Source organism: Lynx canadensis, chromosome C1 (genome assembly GCF_007474595.2).
Source record: "Lynx canadensis isolate LIC74 chromosome C1, mLynCan4.pri.v2, whole genome shotgun sequence".
NCBI lineage: Eukaryota > Metazoa > Chordata > Mammalia > Carnivora > Felidae > Lynx > Lynx canadensis.
The window spans coordinates 202,723,901-202,735,788 of NC_044310.1; the positions used below are offsets into that span (position 1 = coordinate 202,723,901).

At 57.5% G+C, this 11,888-nt stretch overlaps 1 protein-coding gene across 1 annotated transcript; it reads right to left on the bottom strand.

The window, feature by feature from the left end:
* Positions 1 to 1,093: 1,093 nt before the first annotated feature.
* On the bottom strand, positions 1,094 to 7,672 carry IHH (Indian hedgehog signaling molecule). The gene is made up of 3 exons (XM_030327684.1): positions 7,346 to 7,672; positions 4,674 to 4,935; positions 1,094 to 2,984 (listed from the first exon to the last, which is right to left on the bottom strand). Exons 1-3 carry the CDS (start codon positions 7,655 to 7,657, stop codon positions 2,326 to 2,328), a joined length of 1,233 nt encoding a protein of 410 aa, XP_030183544.1. The 5' UTR covers positions 7,658 to 7,672; the 3' UTR covers positions 1,094 to 2,325.
* Positions 7,673 to 11,888: the final 4,216 nt, after the last annotated feature.

Below are 11,888 nucleotides of genomic sequence, written 5' to 3' on the forward strand. Positions count from 1 at the left end.
CCTTCCCCTCCCTTCACCCCCTCCCCCACACCCATGAAGAATGTCATTAAGGGAGAGAATGTAAAAATGAATAGACAAAAGTATCTTGACCTTAATCTTCCATTTTTCTGTTTTTTACTGTAAAGGAGGTCACGGACATTCTGGTTCTTTTGAGCCTTGTCCATGAACCTCTGCCATGGGTCCATTCTAGATGTGCTGACAAAGCTGACTTCCAGGCCTGAAATGCTGAGAGGACCCAAGTTCACCAAAGAAAAAGCCTTGTGGTCAAAACAGTGGGCCCAAAAGCCAGATGGAGGGGTGTGAATCCTGCCTCTTCACTAGCTGTGTAATCTCAGGCAAGTTACTTAACCTCCTCCAGCTTCTGTGTTCGTCTGGAACATGGGAATATGAAAACATACACCACATAGTGTTGTATGAGAATGAAATAATGCTCTAAATATAAAGCACTTAGAACAACATCTGGTGATAGTTGGTCTTCATTGAATGACAGCACTTGTCATTATAGCTTGTGGGGGCCTATTTCCTCCCAGATGACACAGTCTCCAGAGCAACTTCTCTGGAGTTTTCCTCCATGGAGGTGGGGGAAGGAGGAGGAAAGAGTCTGAGCAGTCATCCCTAACATAGTAATCTCTATAAGAGGACAGAAGCTGGGCAGTGGTATGTTTTAGCAACGGGCTGTTCACAGTCGGGAGAACTCTACTTTGTAGCATACACCAATTTTGACGGTGTGAATACTCCCACCATGCCCTATATCAACTGGCTTATGAAATTTCTGAGAATTTAACAAGTATAACGCTGGACCTGGGACTCTCAGCTGATCTGTAGCAAGTACAGAAAAACCTGCCTTGGCATAGAGAGACCCAGAAAAAATGAAGAAGGGAGTCACCTTGTCTTGACAATAAACTGGGCCTTTTCTAAACTAAGCAGTGTTTCTCAAAGTGTGGTCCATGGACCACATGTGGTCCATGTTCGGTATTTGTAAAAATTTCCTGGGCCTCGCTCTGGATCTATTAAAGCAGAATTGTTTGAATGGACCCAGGAATCACTTTTAAACAAACTGCCCAGGTGATTCTGAGGTTTGAGAACAGCTAGGTTAGGGACTCCTGAGTTCTCCAAGAAGTCAGAAGGGGCCACAAGGCAGATGTGAATTCTACAAAATCTGCTCATACCATTGGTCCGTTATTCACACCGAAGGATGAGAAACAGGCCCCGAGAAAGACTTGAGTAAGCAGGAAAAGTGCCTCGACAGGCCCAGTGAGGTGGTTCTAGATGAGTGAAGTGACCATGGGCTAGTTACCTCCATTCTCTCTCTGGTCCAACAGTGTTTAGGGCAGACTTTGAGATCAGCATGGGAAGGTCTTGCCTGGCACAGAGCCCAGTTCTCTGTGGCAACTTTGCTGGGCTTCTGGGTGAAGAAGGGCCTGTAGTAAAGGTGGGAGCATGGGAGTTTCTGTCCTTGGAAGAAGGTGAGCACACCCTTGAACCGACCCACCCGTGGCTCCAGACTCTGTGTTGGCCCTGCTCAGCATCCTAGACTCTATGGCTCTAACAACTTAAATAATTTTTATTACAAAAGGAAGAAAAGACCAAAACATCCCCAAAATTCTCCCATGGGCTTCCCCCTCCGAGCCAATAAATAAGGTGGGGGAGACTGACCGGAGAGGGGGGTGAGGGTCATGGTTCAGCAGAACAGGGAGCGTAGCCTGGGCAGGGGCAGAAGGACATCCAGCCTGCTCCCCTGGTCCTGGGCACTATGATCACATTGGCTGGAACAAGGAACTCTGCCCACTGACAGCAACAGTCTCTGTCCCGAGGAGTGTGGCCAGGGAGGAAGGTCATGCCTCAGGATGGCCAGACTGGCTGCCCCACCCTGCGGCCTTCTCAGTTCTGGGCAGCAGGTGTTGAGTCCAGCCAGCTCCCTGCTGGCTCCCAGGGAATCTAGCAGCATCGACTGAGGTGCAAGCCCACCTACGAGGGGCCTCAGACAGATGGAATGGGCCCTCCCCATTGGGGGAGGCAGGTATGAAAAATCGAAGTGAGAGCTGGCCAGGTGGGGGAATCCACTGTGCCAGCCTCAAGAGGTCTCTAGAATAGAAAGATAGACCACTCCCTCCCAACCAGCTTAGCTTGTAGCTCTGTCCCTACATCGAGGTGGGGTGGTCAACACTGGCATTGCCCAGTCAAGTCTCCATGGTGTGTCTGTGAAAGAGGAGATGGTGGGAACCAGTGCCCCCCACTCGGGTCCCTTTCAGGGCCAGTGTCCTCTCGGCGGGAAGGCCTTTGGACCACGTTAGGCAGCTGCAGGAGGGCAGTGAAGGGGTCTTCTCAGCTCCCTGGCCCAGCCATGCCCAGCGAGTGGAAGCTGCCCTCTTCCAACAAGAGCCGCCCCAGGCGGTAGAGCAGCTGGGGGTACCAGTGCACACCCTCCCCCGGGGTCCAGCTGCCCCACGCCAAGCTGTGAAACAGTCGCAGGGGCCAGAAGGCCAACTGAGCCAGACGGTGGTCAGCCACGGCCGCGAAGCAGGAGGCCACCACATCCTCCACCACCAGCGTCCCATGCCTTGTTAGTGGGGCATAGGCCCCCAGGGCCACGTGTGTGGAGACGGCTGCCACTCGGGCAGGTTGCAGGCCCGGCACCCCGGCCACCAGCACGTACTGGCCAGGCTGCACTTGGCTGGCAAATGTGGCCCGGAAGTGGGCCGCTGGTTCTGTGTGATTATTGGCGGTGAAGAGCAGGTGGGCGGGCGTGAGTGCCAGGCGGCGCGGGGGGTCTTGGGTCTCGATGACCCGGAAGGCCCTCAGCCTGTCTGGCTCGCGATCCAGGAAAATGAGCACGTCACTGAAGGTGGGGTTCCCATCCTCCCCCATGGCCAGCACCCGGTCTCCGGGTCTCACAGCTGACAAGGCCACACGTGCCCCGCTCTCTAGGCGCACCTGGGCTCCAGCAGGAAAGCAGCCACCTGTCTTGGCCGCAGCAGAGTGCTCTGTGGGAAGAAGGGACATGAAGGTGTTACTGCTGTGTCACAGCACCCCTCCCCAGAGCTCCTCTCGCTCCCAAAGAGCCCTCCCATCACCATATTCTGGCTCTGCTCCCCCCTTCCCGTGCAGCCTTGAATACACCCCAACCCACGATGTGATCTGTCCTCCTCCCCCGTCTAATCCTTTGCCAGTGAGAGGAGCATATTGTGGCTCCAAGACCCATGCGTGAGAAGGAAAGGGCCCTGCTGATGCCCAGGCCAAGCCCCTGTCTGCTCGCTGTGAAGCAAAGTTGTGGAGCAGTCAGAGAGGTCAGGGGTGAACTGAGCCAGGTGGTGGTCAGCTGTGACTTGAAACTCGAAAGCTACAGTCTCGTGGAGAAGGCACTTAGCTCCTCTGGGGTCTGGATGTCCTGTCATTTCTCACTCCTTGCTCAGACACTCCCCAAAAATTGCACTCTCAGGCTGACACCCCGAGTTCTGTCCCAGAGCTGGCCCTTGGAGTCCATATAGAAGTGAGAGGAGGGCCAGCGGTGGGCAGCTATAGACTTCTGGGGAGCCTCAGAGTGAGTGGTCAGGCCAGGGCATGACTCAGTGGCAAGGGTAAAGTCACCGTCTTCAGTTCATGTGCTGGGTCCTTGTGCGGGGACAGGACACGGTGGCATTGGTGGGCGGGATGGTGAGCAGTGTTGTGGGTGGGAATAATGACGGAAGTGGCCACTCGGGGAGCTGGTGTCGGGCCAGTGTTCGCAGGTGAAGGGTGGACGTGACTTGAAGTAGATACAATTGGCAGGAAAGTGCTGGAGGGGAGGATGGGGGTGGGTCACCACAGTGTGCCCAGGTGGGCTCGGGAATAGTAAGCAGTGGGCCTGGTCTCATGTGCCAGGTCTTCAGGTGTGACTGCTACGTGGTGCCAGCATGGAGGGCTGTGCCCGAAGCCAGGTGGAGCCAGACTGGCAGTCACACGGGAACCATCTGAAGCATCCGTGATCAGGTTCAGTGTAGGTGACAGGAATGCTGACAAGATCTGAGGGAGGGGCAAGGCCCCAATGCCTGCCCATTCGGATCAACAAGGCGGCCAATCTGGGAAAATCCATTTTATTGAGTCCACTGTTTATTCTGCCCCTCGTGGCTGGCTTTGCCCCAAACTATCCAGCTTCAGGGCCCTGAGGGAGAGGTTGGGGATGCCTGCACCCCCTGGAGGAGCATACAAAGTGCCCTAAAGGGCCTGACCTGCAGCAGGGCCGTGGGTTCTGAGTCTCTGGGCTCCCGGCTCCTGGTGAGGCATGCTGGTGTCTGGGCATAAGCTGGCCCTTGGCCCCTGACCCCACCGCCCGCCTCCATTCTGAGTCATCTGAGTGGGAAAGCCATCTCTGTCCCAGCCTGGCTTCCTCCATCTGTCCAGCTTGCTCTGTCTTGCACCTCCTGCTGCAGGCTCTGGACTGTGGACCGCGAGGTCGGCCCCCAGCAGTGCTGGGACAGGGCCCTGTCTCCCTAGGCTCCTGCCATGACACTACCAGGCAGGGGGTGAGCAGGTGGTCACAAGCAGCAGTGGGGAGCGAGGCGGACGTCCTCTTCCCTGGGGTCCCCGCCTCCATCCCCTGGCGGGCCTCTTCACCTTCTGGGCAGCAGTGAGCCCTGTGCCTGCCCATGCCCTGCGGCCCCGGCCCCGGGCCCAGCCCCCAGGCAGCGGCTCACCGGACTTGACGGAGCAGTGCACGTGGGCCTTGGACTCATAATACACCCAGTCGAAGCCGGCCTCCACTGCCAAGCGCGCCAGCAGTCCGTACTTATTGCGGTCGCGGTCCGAAGTGGTAATGTCCACCGCGCGGCCCTCATAGTGCAGCGACTCCTCAGAGTGGTGACCGTCCTCATCCCAGCCTTCAGTCACCCTCAGCTTCACGCCGGGCCACTGGTTCATCACGGAGATGGCCAGCGAGTTCAGGCGGTCCTTGCAGCGCTAGGAGAGGAAAGCCAGCAGAGTTAGGGGCAGATGCCGGCCTGCGTGCAGGTGGAGGCGCGGCCTCGCCCCCGGCCTCTCCCAGAGCATCCGCTGGAGTTAGGAAACCAGGGAGGTTGTTCTGTCCCTCTCTTTTAGGAACAGAGAGCCCTAACTTGCTTCTTTCCCTTCTAGCGTCTGGCTGCTCCAGGGACCTGGACCGCACGGTGGCGCCACAAATCTGGAGGGCGCGTTGGGAGGTGCACCCTTGGGGCGACCTCCTCTGATAAGTGGTCCCTCCCTCCCACGCCCTTTCCCCTCCACAGACCCGGCTACACTTTTCCCGCGCCCAGTCCCTCTGTCCCACCAAGGCACCTGAAGGCCAGAAACCACCCTCTGCCCGCAGGGTGGGGGTGGTAGCGGAGCCGACCGCCTGCGGCTGGCCTGCTAGGCGTGCAAGGCCGGAGGTGCCCAGTAGGTGTCACCGTAGCCTCAGGGCTGAGGCCCCCCGACTCGTCTGGAGGCGCGGCAGGTGCAGAGCGCCCCAGCAACGTGGGGGCGTGTTGGGAGGGGAATCCCGGGCCGCCTGGATCTCTCCAGCGCCACAGAGTATTCCTGCTGGGACTTAAGATCCAAAAGTGACCCACACCCAATCCGAGGATGCAGAAGCCTGGAAACCAGAAGCCTGTGGAAATGCTAGCGCCCAGCCGGGCCAGATGGAGGGCGACGCGGAGCGTCCCCCGCAGCAAGGGGCGCACGCAAGGCTGATAATCCCAGGCAAGGTTCTCCCTCAGTCCAGAGCCTTCAGCACCTCTGCGCCGCCCCTATCAGGGAAAGGGCTGGAGAAACCGAGCCTCTGATCTCAGCGAGCCGGCTCCACGCTCTGTCTCACACGGGGTGGGAGTAGAGCCGCGCCTTGCCGGAAGGAGGAGAGAGATCGACGGTCTGTGATGACTCCCCGCGTGCCTGCAGCCCAAAGGACCCTGCAGTTGGCTGGGGGGAGGGGACTGCGGGAGAGCCGGCCCTTTCACAGTCCGTGACTCGGGTGCGAGGCGCCGCCAAATGTGGACAGCCCATGTCTCAACCTACCCCCATCCCGCACAAAGGGGGCCCCACAGACCCTTGGACTCGGTCTCCCAGGAGCCAACAGCGGCTACAGCCCAAGGCCTGGCCGTCCTCTGGGCGAGCAGCCTAGCTGGGGAGCACACTGCCCAGGAAGGGAGCTCCGTGTGCTCCTTGCCTCCAGGCTTCTAGCCGCCCCCCCCCCCTCCAGCTAAGTCGGCCCCGTGGGCCCCTGCTCCCCGCCCCTCTCCCCCTCCCCCGGGTCCAGAGCTGGGGAGCGCTGTCAATGATTGCCCAGCCCGTGGCCCGGATCCTTATCTGCATTCCTCGGCGCCCGGCCCGGCCCGGCCACCAGCCAACCTTCGGCCCCGACACCGGCCGGCCAGCCCCGGCGCCAGGGCGCAGGCTGAGGGCTGTGGTGGAGCTGTTCTTCCCAAAGCACCTAGGGAGCAGGCTGCCTGCATGCGGGGGAAGCCCCGGGAGACCACCGAGGAAGGGGACGTAGGTTTCTGATCCCTTGGGACCCCAGATGCAGGGAAGAAAGTCTGCTCCCCAGTGCCTGGGTTGAGCGGGTCCTGTTTGGAGCTTGCGGAAACTAGCTAGCGTTAGTTCTGCTCCCTCCCTCTCCCGGCATCCTAGCTCTTCTCTTTCAACACTCCCCGTCCCTGCCACCAAGCCCAGGGGTCCCCCAAGTTCGGTCCCAGAGCCCGAAGTTCTCGGCACCCCACCCTTAACCGCAGCGGCGCGGCTCAGCTCTCCGGGACAGACACGTGGGCTCGCCGGGCAAGTTCCCTTTCCCACCTCCGCCTCCCGGCTCAGCTCTTCCCGGCTGTCCCTAACCCCAGACCCGGGAGGGGGGGGGGGGGGGGGGGGGGGTGGGGAACGCCGCTCCAGAGAGGGCAGCGCAGCGAACCAAGAGCGCGCGGAGAGGAACGGCCCTCTGCGCCCGCAGCTTCTTCGCCCTCAGGGGTGCCGAATGGAGAGGGGCGCAGCGGTGCGGAAGGTTAGGCCAGGAGGGACTGCGTGGGTCCCGAAGGCGCGGGAGGCGGCCGGGTCGAGGTACCTCCGGGTGCCGAGTCTGAGCTCAGCTGCCGGCGCTCTGGGGCAGTGGGGCTGCCGCCACCAGGCTCGGCCGTGGCGCTTGGCAGTGGGGCGCTCTTCTCCCACCTCCGGCGGGTCCGCGGGTGTCCGCACTGCCGCCGGGACCCCTGGCCGGCCCATCTTGGGCAGCAGGCGGCTGGGCTTGGCGAGAGGGGCAGGTGCCAGGGGGCGTGCCAGCCAGTCGAGAAAAGGTGCCAGGGGGGCGGGGAGGGCCGGGCAGGTGGCGGTGCTTCAGCGGCGGCGCCCTGCGAGGGCGGGTCGCGCTCACCTGGGTCATGAGGCGGTCGGCGCCCGTGTTCTCCTCGTCCTTGAAGATGATGTCGGGATTGTAGTTGGGGGTGAGCTCCTTGAAGCGCTCCGAGCTGCGCGCGATCTTGCCTTCATAGCGCCCGCTGGCGCCCAGCGTCTTCTCCGGCACGTTGGGGCTGAACTGCTTGTAGGCGAGCGGCACGAGCTTGCGCGGCGGCCGCCTCCGGCTGCCCACCACCCGGCCCGGCCCGCAGCCCCGCGCCGCCGGCACCAGCAGCAGCAGCAGGAGCAGGCAGAACCGCAGTCGGGGCCGGAGCCGGGCGGGAGACATGGCAGGGGAGCCCGGGCGAGGGGCGGGCGAGGGCGCCTGGTGGGCTGGTGGGTGGGCGAGTCGACGGGCGCGCTGCGGGGGCTCAGGCGTCCGGCTGGCTCCGGGGGGCTCCAGGTGGGGGCGCCATGGGCTGCGCGGCGCGGCGCAGGGCCGGCGGGACTCAGGTGCGGGGCGGGGGCCCGGGGCCCTGGCTGGTGGCGGCGCGCTGTCCCCCTCGGCGCCTCGACTCTGAGCTGCCCGGCTCGCCGGCCGCCAATAAATAGGCCGGCCCGTTTGTTTTGGCAACGCGGCGGCGGCGGGGGGCGGCGGGCGGCGGGGCTGCGGGCCGCCGGGCTGGGCTGGGCTGGCCGGGCCGGCGGGCTGGCGGGCCCCGCGGTTAGCACCCCGGCCCGGCGGTCAGGCGGCTCTGGCGGAGCGGGAGCTGCTGCCGTCTGCGGCGCAGCTCGGGGCCGAGTGAGAGGGGAAATGGAAGAGATCCGGGCTCGGGCCCCGCGCAGACCGCACCCTACCCATGTCCCTGCCTCCTGTGCGCTCGACAGCGAACCTGCAGCAAGGGCGGCACAGCCTCCTCCCCCTCGGGCGGGCGGCCCCGGCACCAGCCAGCCCTCGTCCCGCTCGCTCCTCCGCCGCGTCCGCCCGCCCGCTGCCCTCGGCGCCCCCTGCACTGCCTGAGTTCGCCCTCCCCGCCCGGACGCGCCCCACCCCGCCTGGGCCTCGCCTCTGGGCTCCCCGCGGCTCCGGGGTGCCCCGCCAGGCGCAAACCTCCCGGACAGGAGCTGCCACCCCCACAGAGACCGCAACCCACGGCGCGGCCGGACGCGAGGGGCGGGGGGCAGTGGCCGGACCGCACAGCCGCCTACGGTGTCCCCTGCGGGGAAGTAAAGCCAGAAGACGGGAGGCCGCCCCTAACCTGGTGCCCCACCCTGGCCCGGGAGACGCGCCCTCTCAGCGTGGTGGACTGAATTCTGTATCAACCCGGTGCACATCCCACGGCCACCGGGTGTGAAGCTGGGAGTGGGGCACCCAGCCTCATGAAGAGTCAAATCGGGCTTTTTGGTGGGTTTTGTTTTTTCTTTTCAGTTGGAAACACTATTTAAAAAAGAGCAAAATGAAGTTACAAAGGGATGGGCCAAGGTGTGGAGAAGAGCAGCTAAATGATGACATCAGCTGGAGGAACTGACCACGTTAAAGACCCGGCAGCGCGGGTCTGGGGTTGGGGGGGCAGGGGCTTGCTGAGAACCGCAACAACGACTCACAGCTGCTGGCGTGCAAGGGCTGCTACACAATTCCTCTGTTAATTCTACTTTACAAATTCAAAACCATAGAGAATACGTAGAGGCAGCTAGAGAAGTAAACACGGACGGTGTGTTTATTTTGATATGCCACTCAGGAAAGCTGAATGAATTAGGATTTATTCTGCTAAAACAAGAAAGGGCAAGGATGTTGAAAACAAATGCCGCCATCACAACAAATTATATGATTTGGTCGCAGTATAGTCTATCGATTCAATAGAGATAGAAATAAAAGAATGAGAAATAGAAAGATTTAAACATTTTTTTCATTCCAAGAATACTGACCCAGTTAAGTACCACTTTGTTGATTCTTACGTGCCTGGTACATGGGAGCTCTTCCATATGATTATACTAAGTATGCTACTTGCATTATCTAATTCAAACTCACAACCTCAGTTGAGCTCTCATTCCCGTTTTACAAATGAAGATTTTGAAGCTCAGAGAAGATAAACAACTAGCTTCTGGCTGGGGAGCAGAGAGAAAATTCAAATCCTCTACCCTCTACGGGGGTCTGACCCCAGAGCCCCAGCTCTCACCTATGCATCGGTTCATTGGCCCTCTTTCCTGGGTTTTGAGCTGTGGTGGCTTTTCACAGATGTCCTCACGTTTTCTCTGGATCGATTTTGTGAACATAAGTTCGGAATTAGATGGGGACCTATGATAGTGCTTAATCCAAGCACTTCGTTTACAGAAAAGGCAACTGAGGCCCACAGAAGGGAAGTTAGGATGATGCCACCAGGAGGAGAGTGTGGCATGTCACTTGGAAACACAGTGGATTGTTTCTTTTTTCCTCCCCGACCCCCTACCATCCTGCCCCCCATGTTCTCCACTTTGGGTCTCTTCCTTCCTCAGTATTTGAATTCTATGTCTCCCAGTCACAGGTCTCTCCAACATTGTTTCTTTTCCTTGAGCTCTCAAAGAGCTTTAAGTTACCTTTTCCAGGGTTCAAAAACTATTCCGGCACTATTCCCCACCCGCCTCCCTCTCTACTGCTCAGATTTCTGGAGCAGACCAGGTCAGTGCCTCTCCCAATCCAGACAAACCGGGGAGGGGAGGGCTCTTCTTAGGGAGCTCAAAAGAAGATAATCCCATAGGTTCCCAGGGTCATCTATTGCAGTGTGTTATAATAATCTTCTAGAGAAGTTTTGCCTTAATTTCAGTCTTTCTTCCTCCCTCTCTAATGCAAATTCGACTCCTTTCCTCTTCTTCTGGTCTTAGAAATTAGGGTAATTATCCTGCTTATTATCCCATGTGCACAGTCCTGAAGAGTTCTTTAAATTCACTTTCAATCTTCTTTTCTCCGAGTAAAAGACAATTTAAGATTATTTTAGGGGCTCTAACTTGTAACCATTTATTAACGTTGCCATTCTTTCTCTCATTTCTCTTCTTAAACTGTGATCCCGTTGAATGCAAATCTCTGGTAAAGATCTGATCCGTGTCAAATCAGCATTAGAGCAGTGCTAAGACCGCTTGGCATCAGGGGTGGTCCGACAGCAGTGTGACCTCGTTGGTTTAGATAGCGTTCCACCAAGTCTAGCCCCTCCTGGGCCTGGCTAACTTTGGAGCAGTGATCAGGGTGTGTTCTGGGAGAAGAACATAACACTTATGAAGTCTTTCCTCTATAACAGGTACTTTAAGCACTTAGTACAATCTTCACAATAACCCTCTGTACACAGCAATTACTATTCTCATTTTACAAATCTACAACTCCAAGGCTGTACGAGTACAGTAACTTGCCTGTGGTCCCCCAATCAAGATTTGAACTCTGGAGCTTTTTCATTCCAAACTTATACTTTTTTTTTCCCCCTCAGGACACCTGATGGTTCAAGATCTGAATCTCAAATTTAGATCTGCGTGAGTCCAGTCTCATTCAGTGCAGGAAGGGGGAGAAGAGGGCAGAACTGGAAGCATCATAATTTCCAGGGCAGTGACCCTGGAGCAGTTTGAATCCAAATTGGGGCCTGAAACCTTGGGTCATTTCTTGCCTGCCTATATTCTTAGCTGTTTAGTAGCTGTAGGGTAGATTTTGAGCTGGGCTAATCCATTAGACCTATCAAACAAAGCCTAGTTCTTTTTCTAGTCACTTCCAGGCTCTTGCGGCAGTAAACCTGGAGAACTGAGGTGTGCCACTCTGGGGGCACCAATGGCCTGGAGTTTGAGCAGCAGTGATAGAGTCTGATCGGTGGTGGGGGGGGGGGCACCTGACATCTGAGTCCTGGGCCTCTTGGTAAAATCACTTTTCTTCTCCCACCTCTAGACCCCTTCTACCCTCAATCATCTCTATTTTGAAGAGAGCAAAGTAAGATCTATTTCTTTGGATAATATGATTCAGCTTTTGCACACTAGAGTAAACGTTGGAAAAATAGGTGGAAAGGAAATGGGGGGAAGAAAATATACCATAGAACCTGATCATTAAATATCTGTTTATTAGACTACTATGTTAGTATATTTACTCAATCTTGATTTGAACACTACATAGTTCAAATAAAGTGTACTTATAGTCATATATTCATATGTGTGTGCATGTGTATACAGATATGTGTATATCTACAGACAAATACATGCATACATACTGTGCTGGTCCATACTTCTGTAATCAACTAATCTTTTTTCTCTTTATCCTGCCACTTGGCCAGATCAGTCCTGCTCTAAATCCATGGGTGCTGAGCCACCACCAGACAGGTTGCTGGAATGCAGTTAGCCAAATATCTTCCAGTGACTCGGAGCACAGCAGCCTTGGCTCATAGAAAGAGCTCTAGGCCTGGAGTTGTCAGATCTATGCCTGAACATGGTCTTTGATACCTTCTACCTTTGTGGCCTTGGGCAAGTCACTTGACTTCTCTAAATTTTAGTTTTCTCATCTATAAGGCGAAAATATTATCACTTACCTCGTAGGGTTGTTGTGAGGGTTAAAAATATAAGCTGTGAAGTACAAAGCT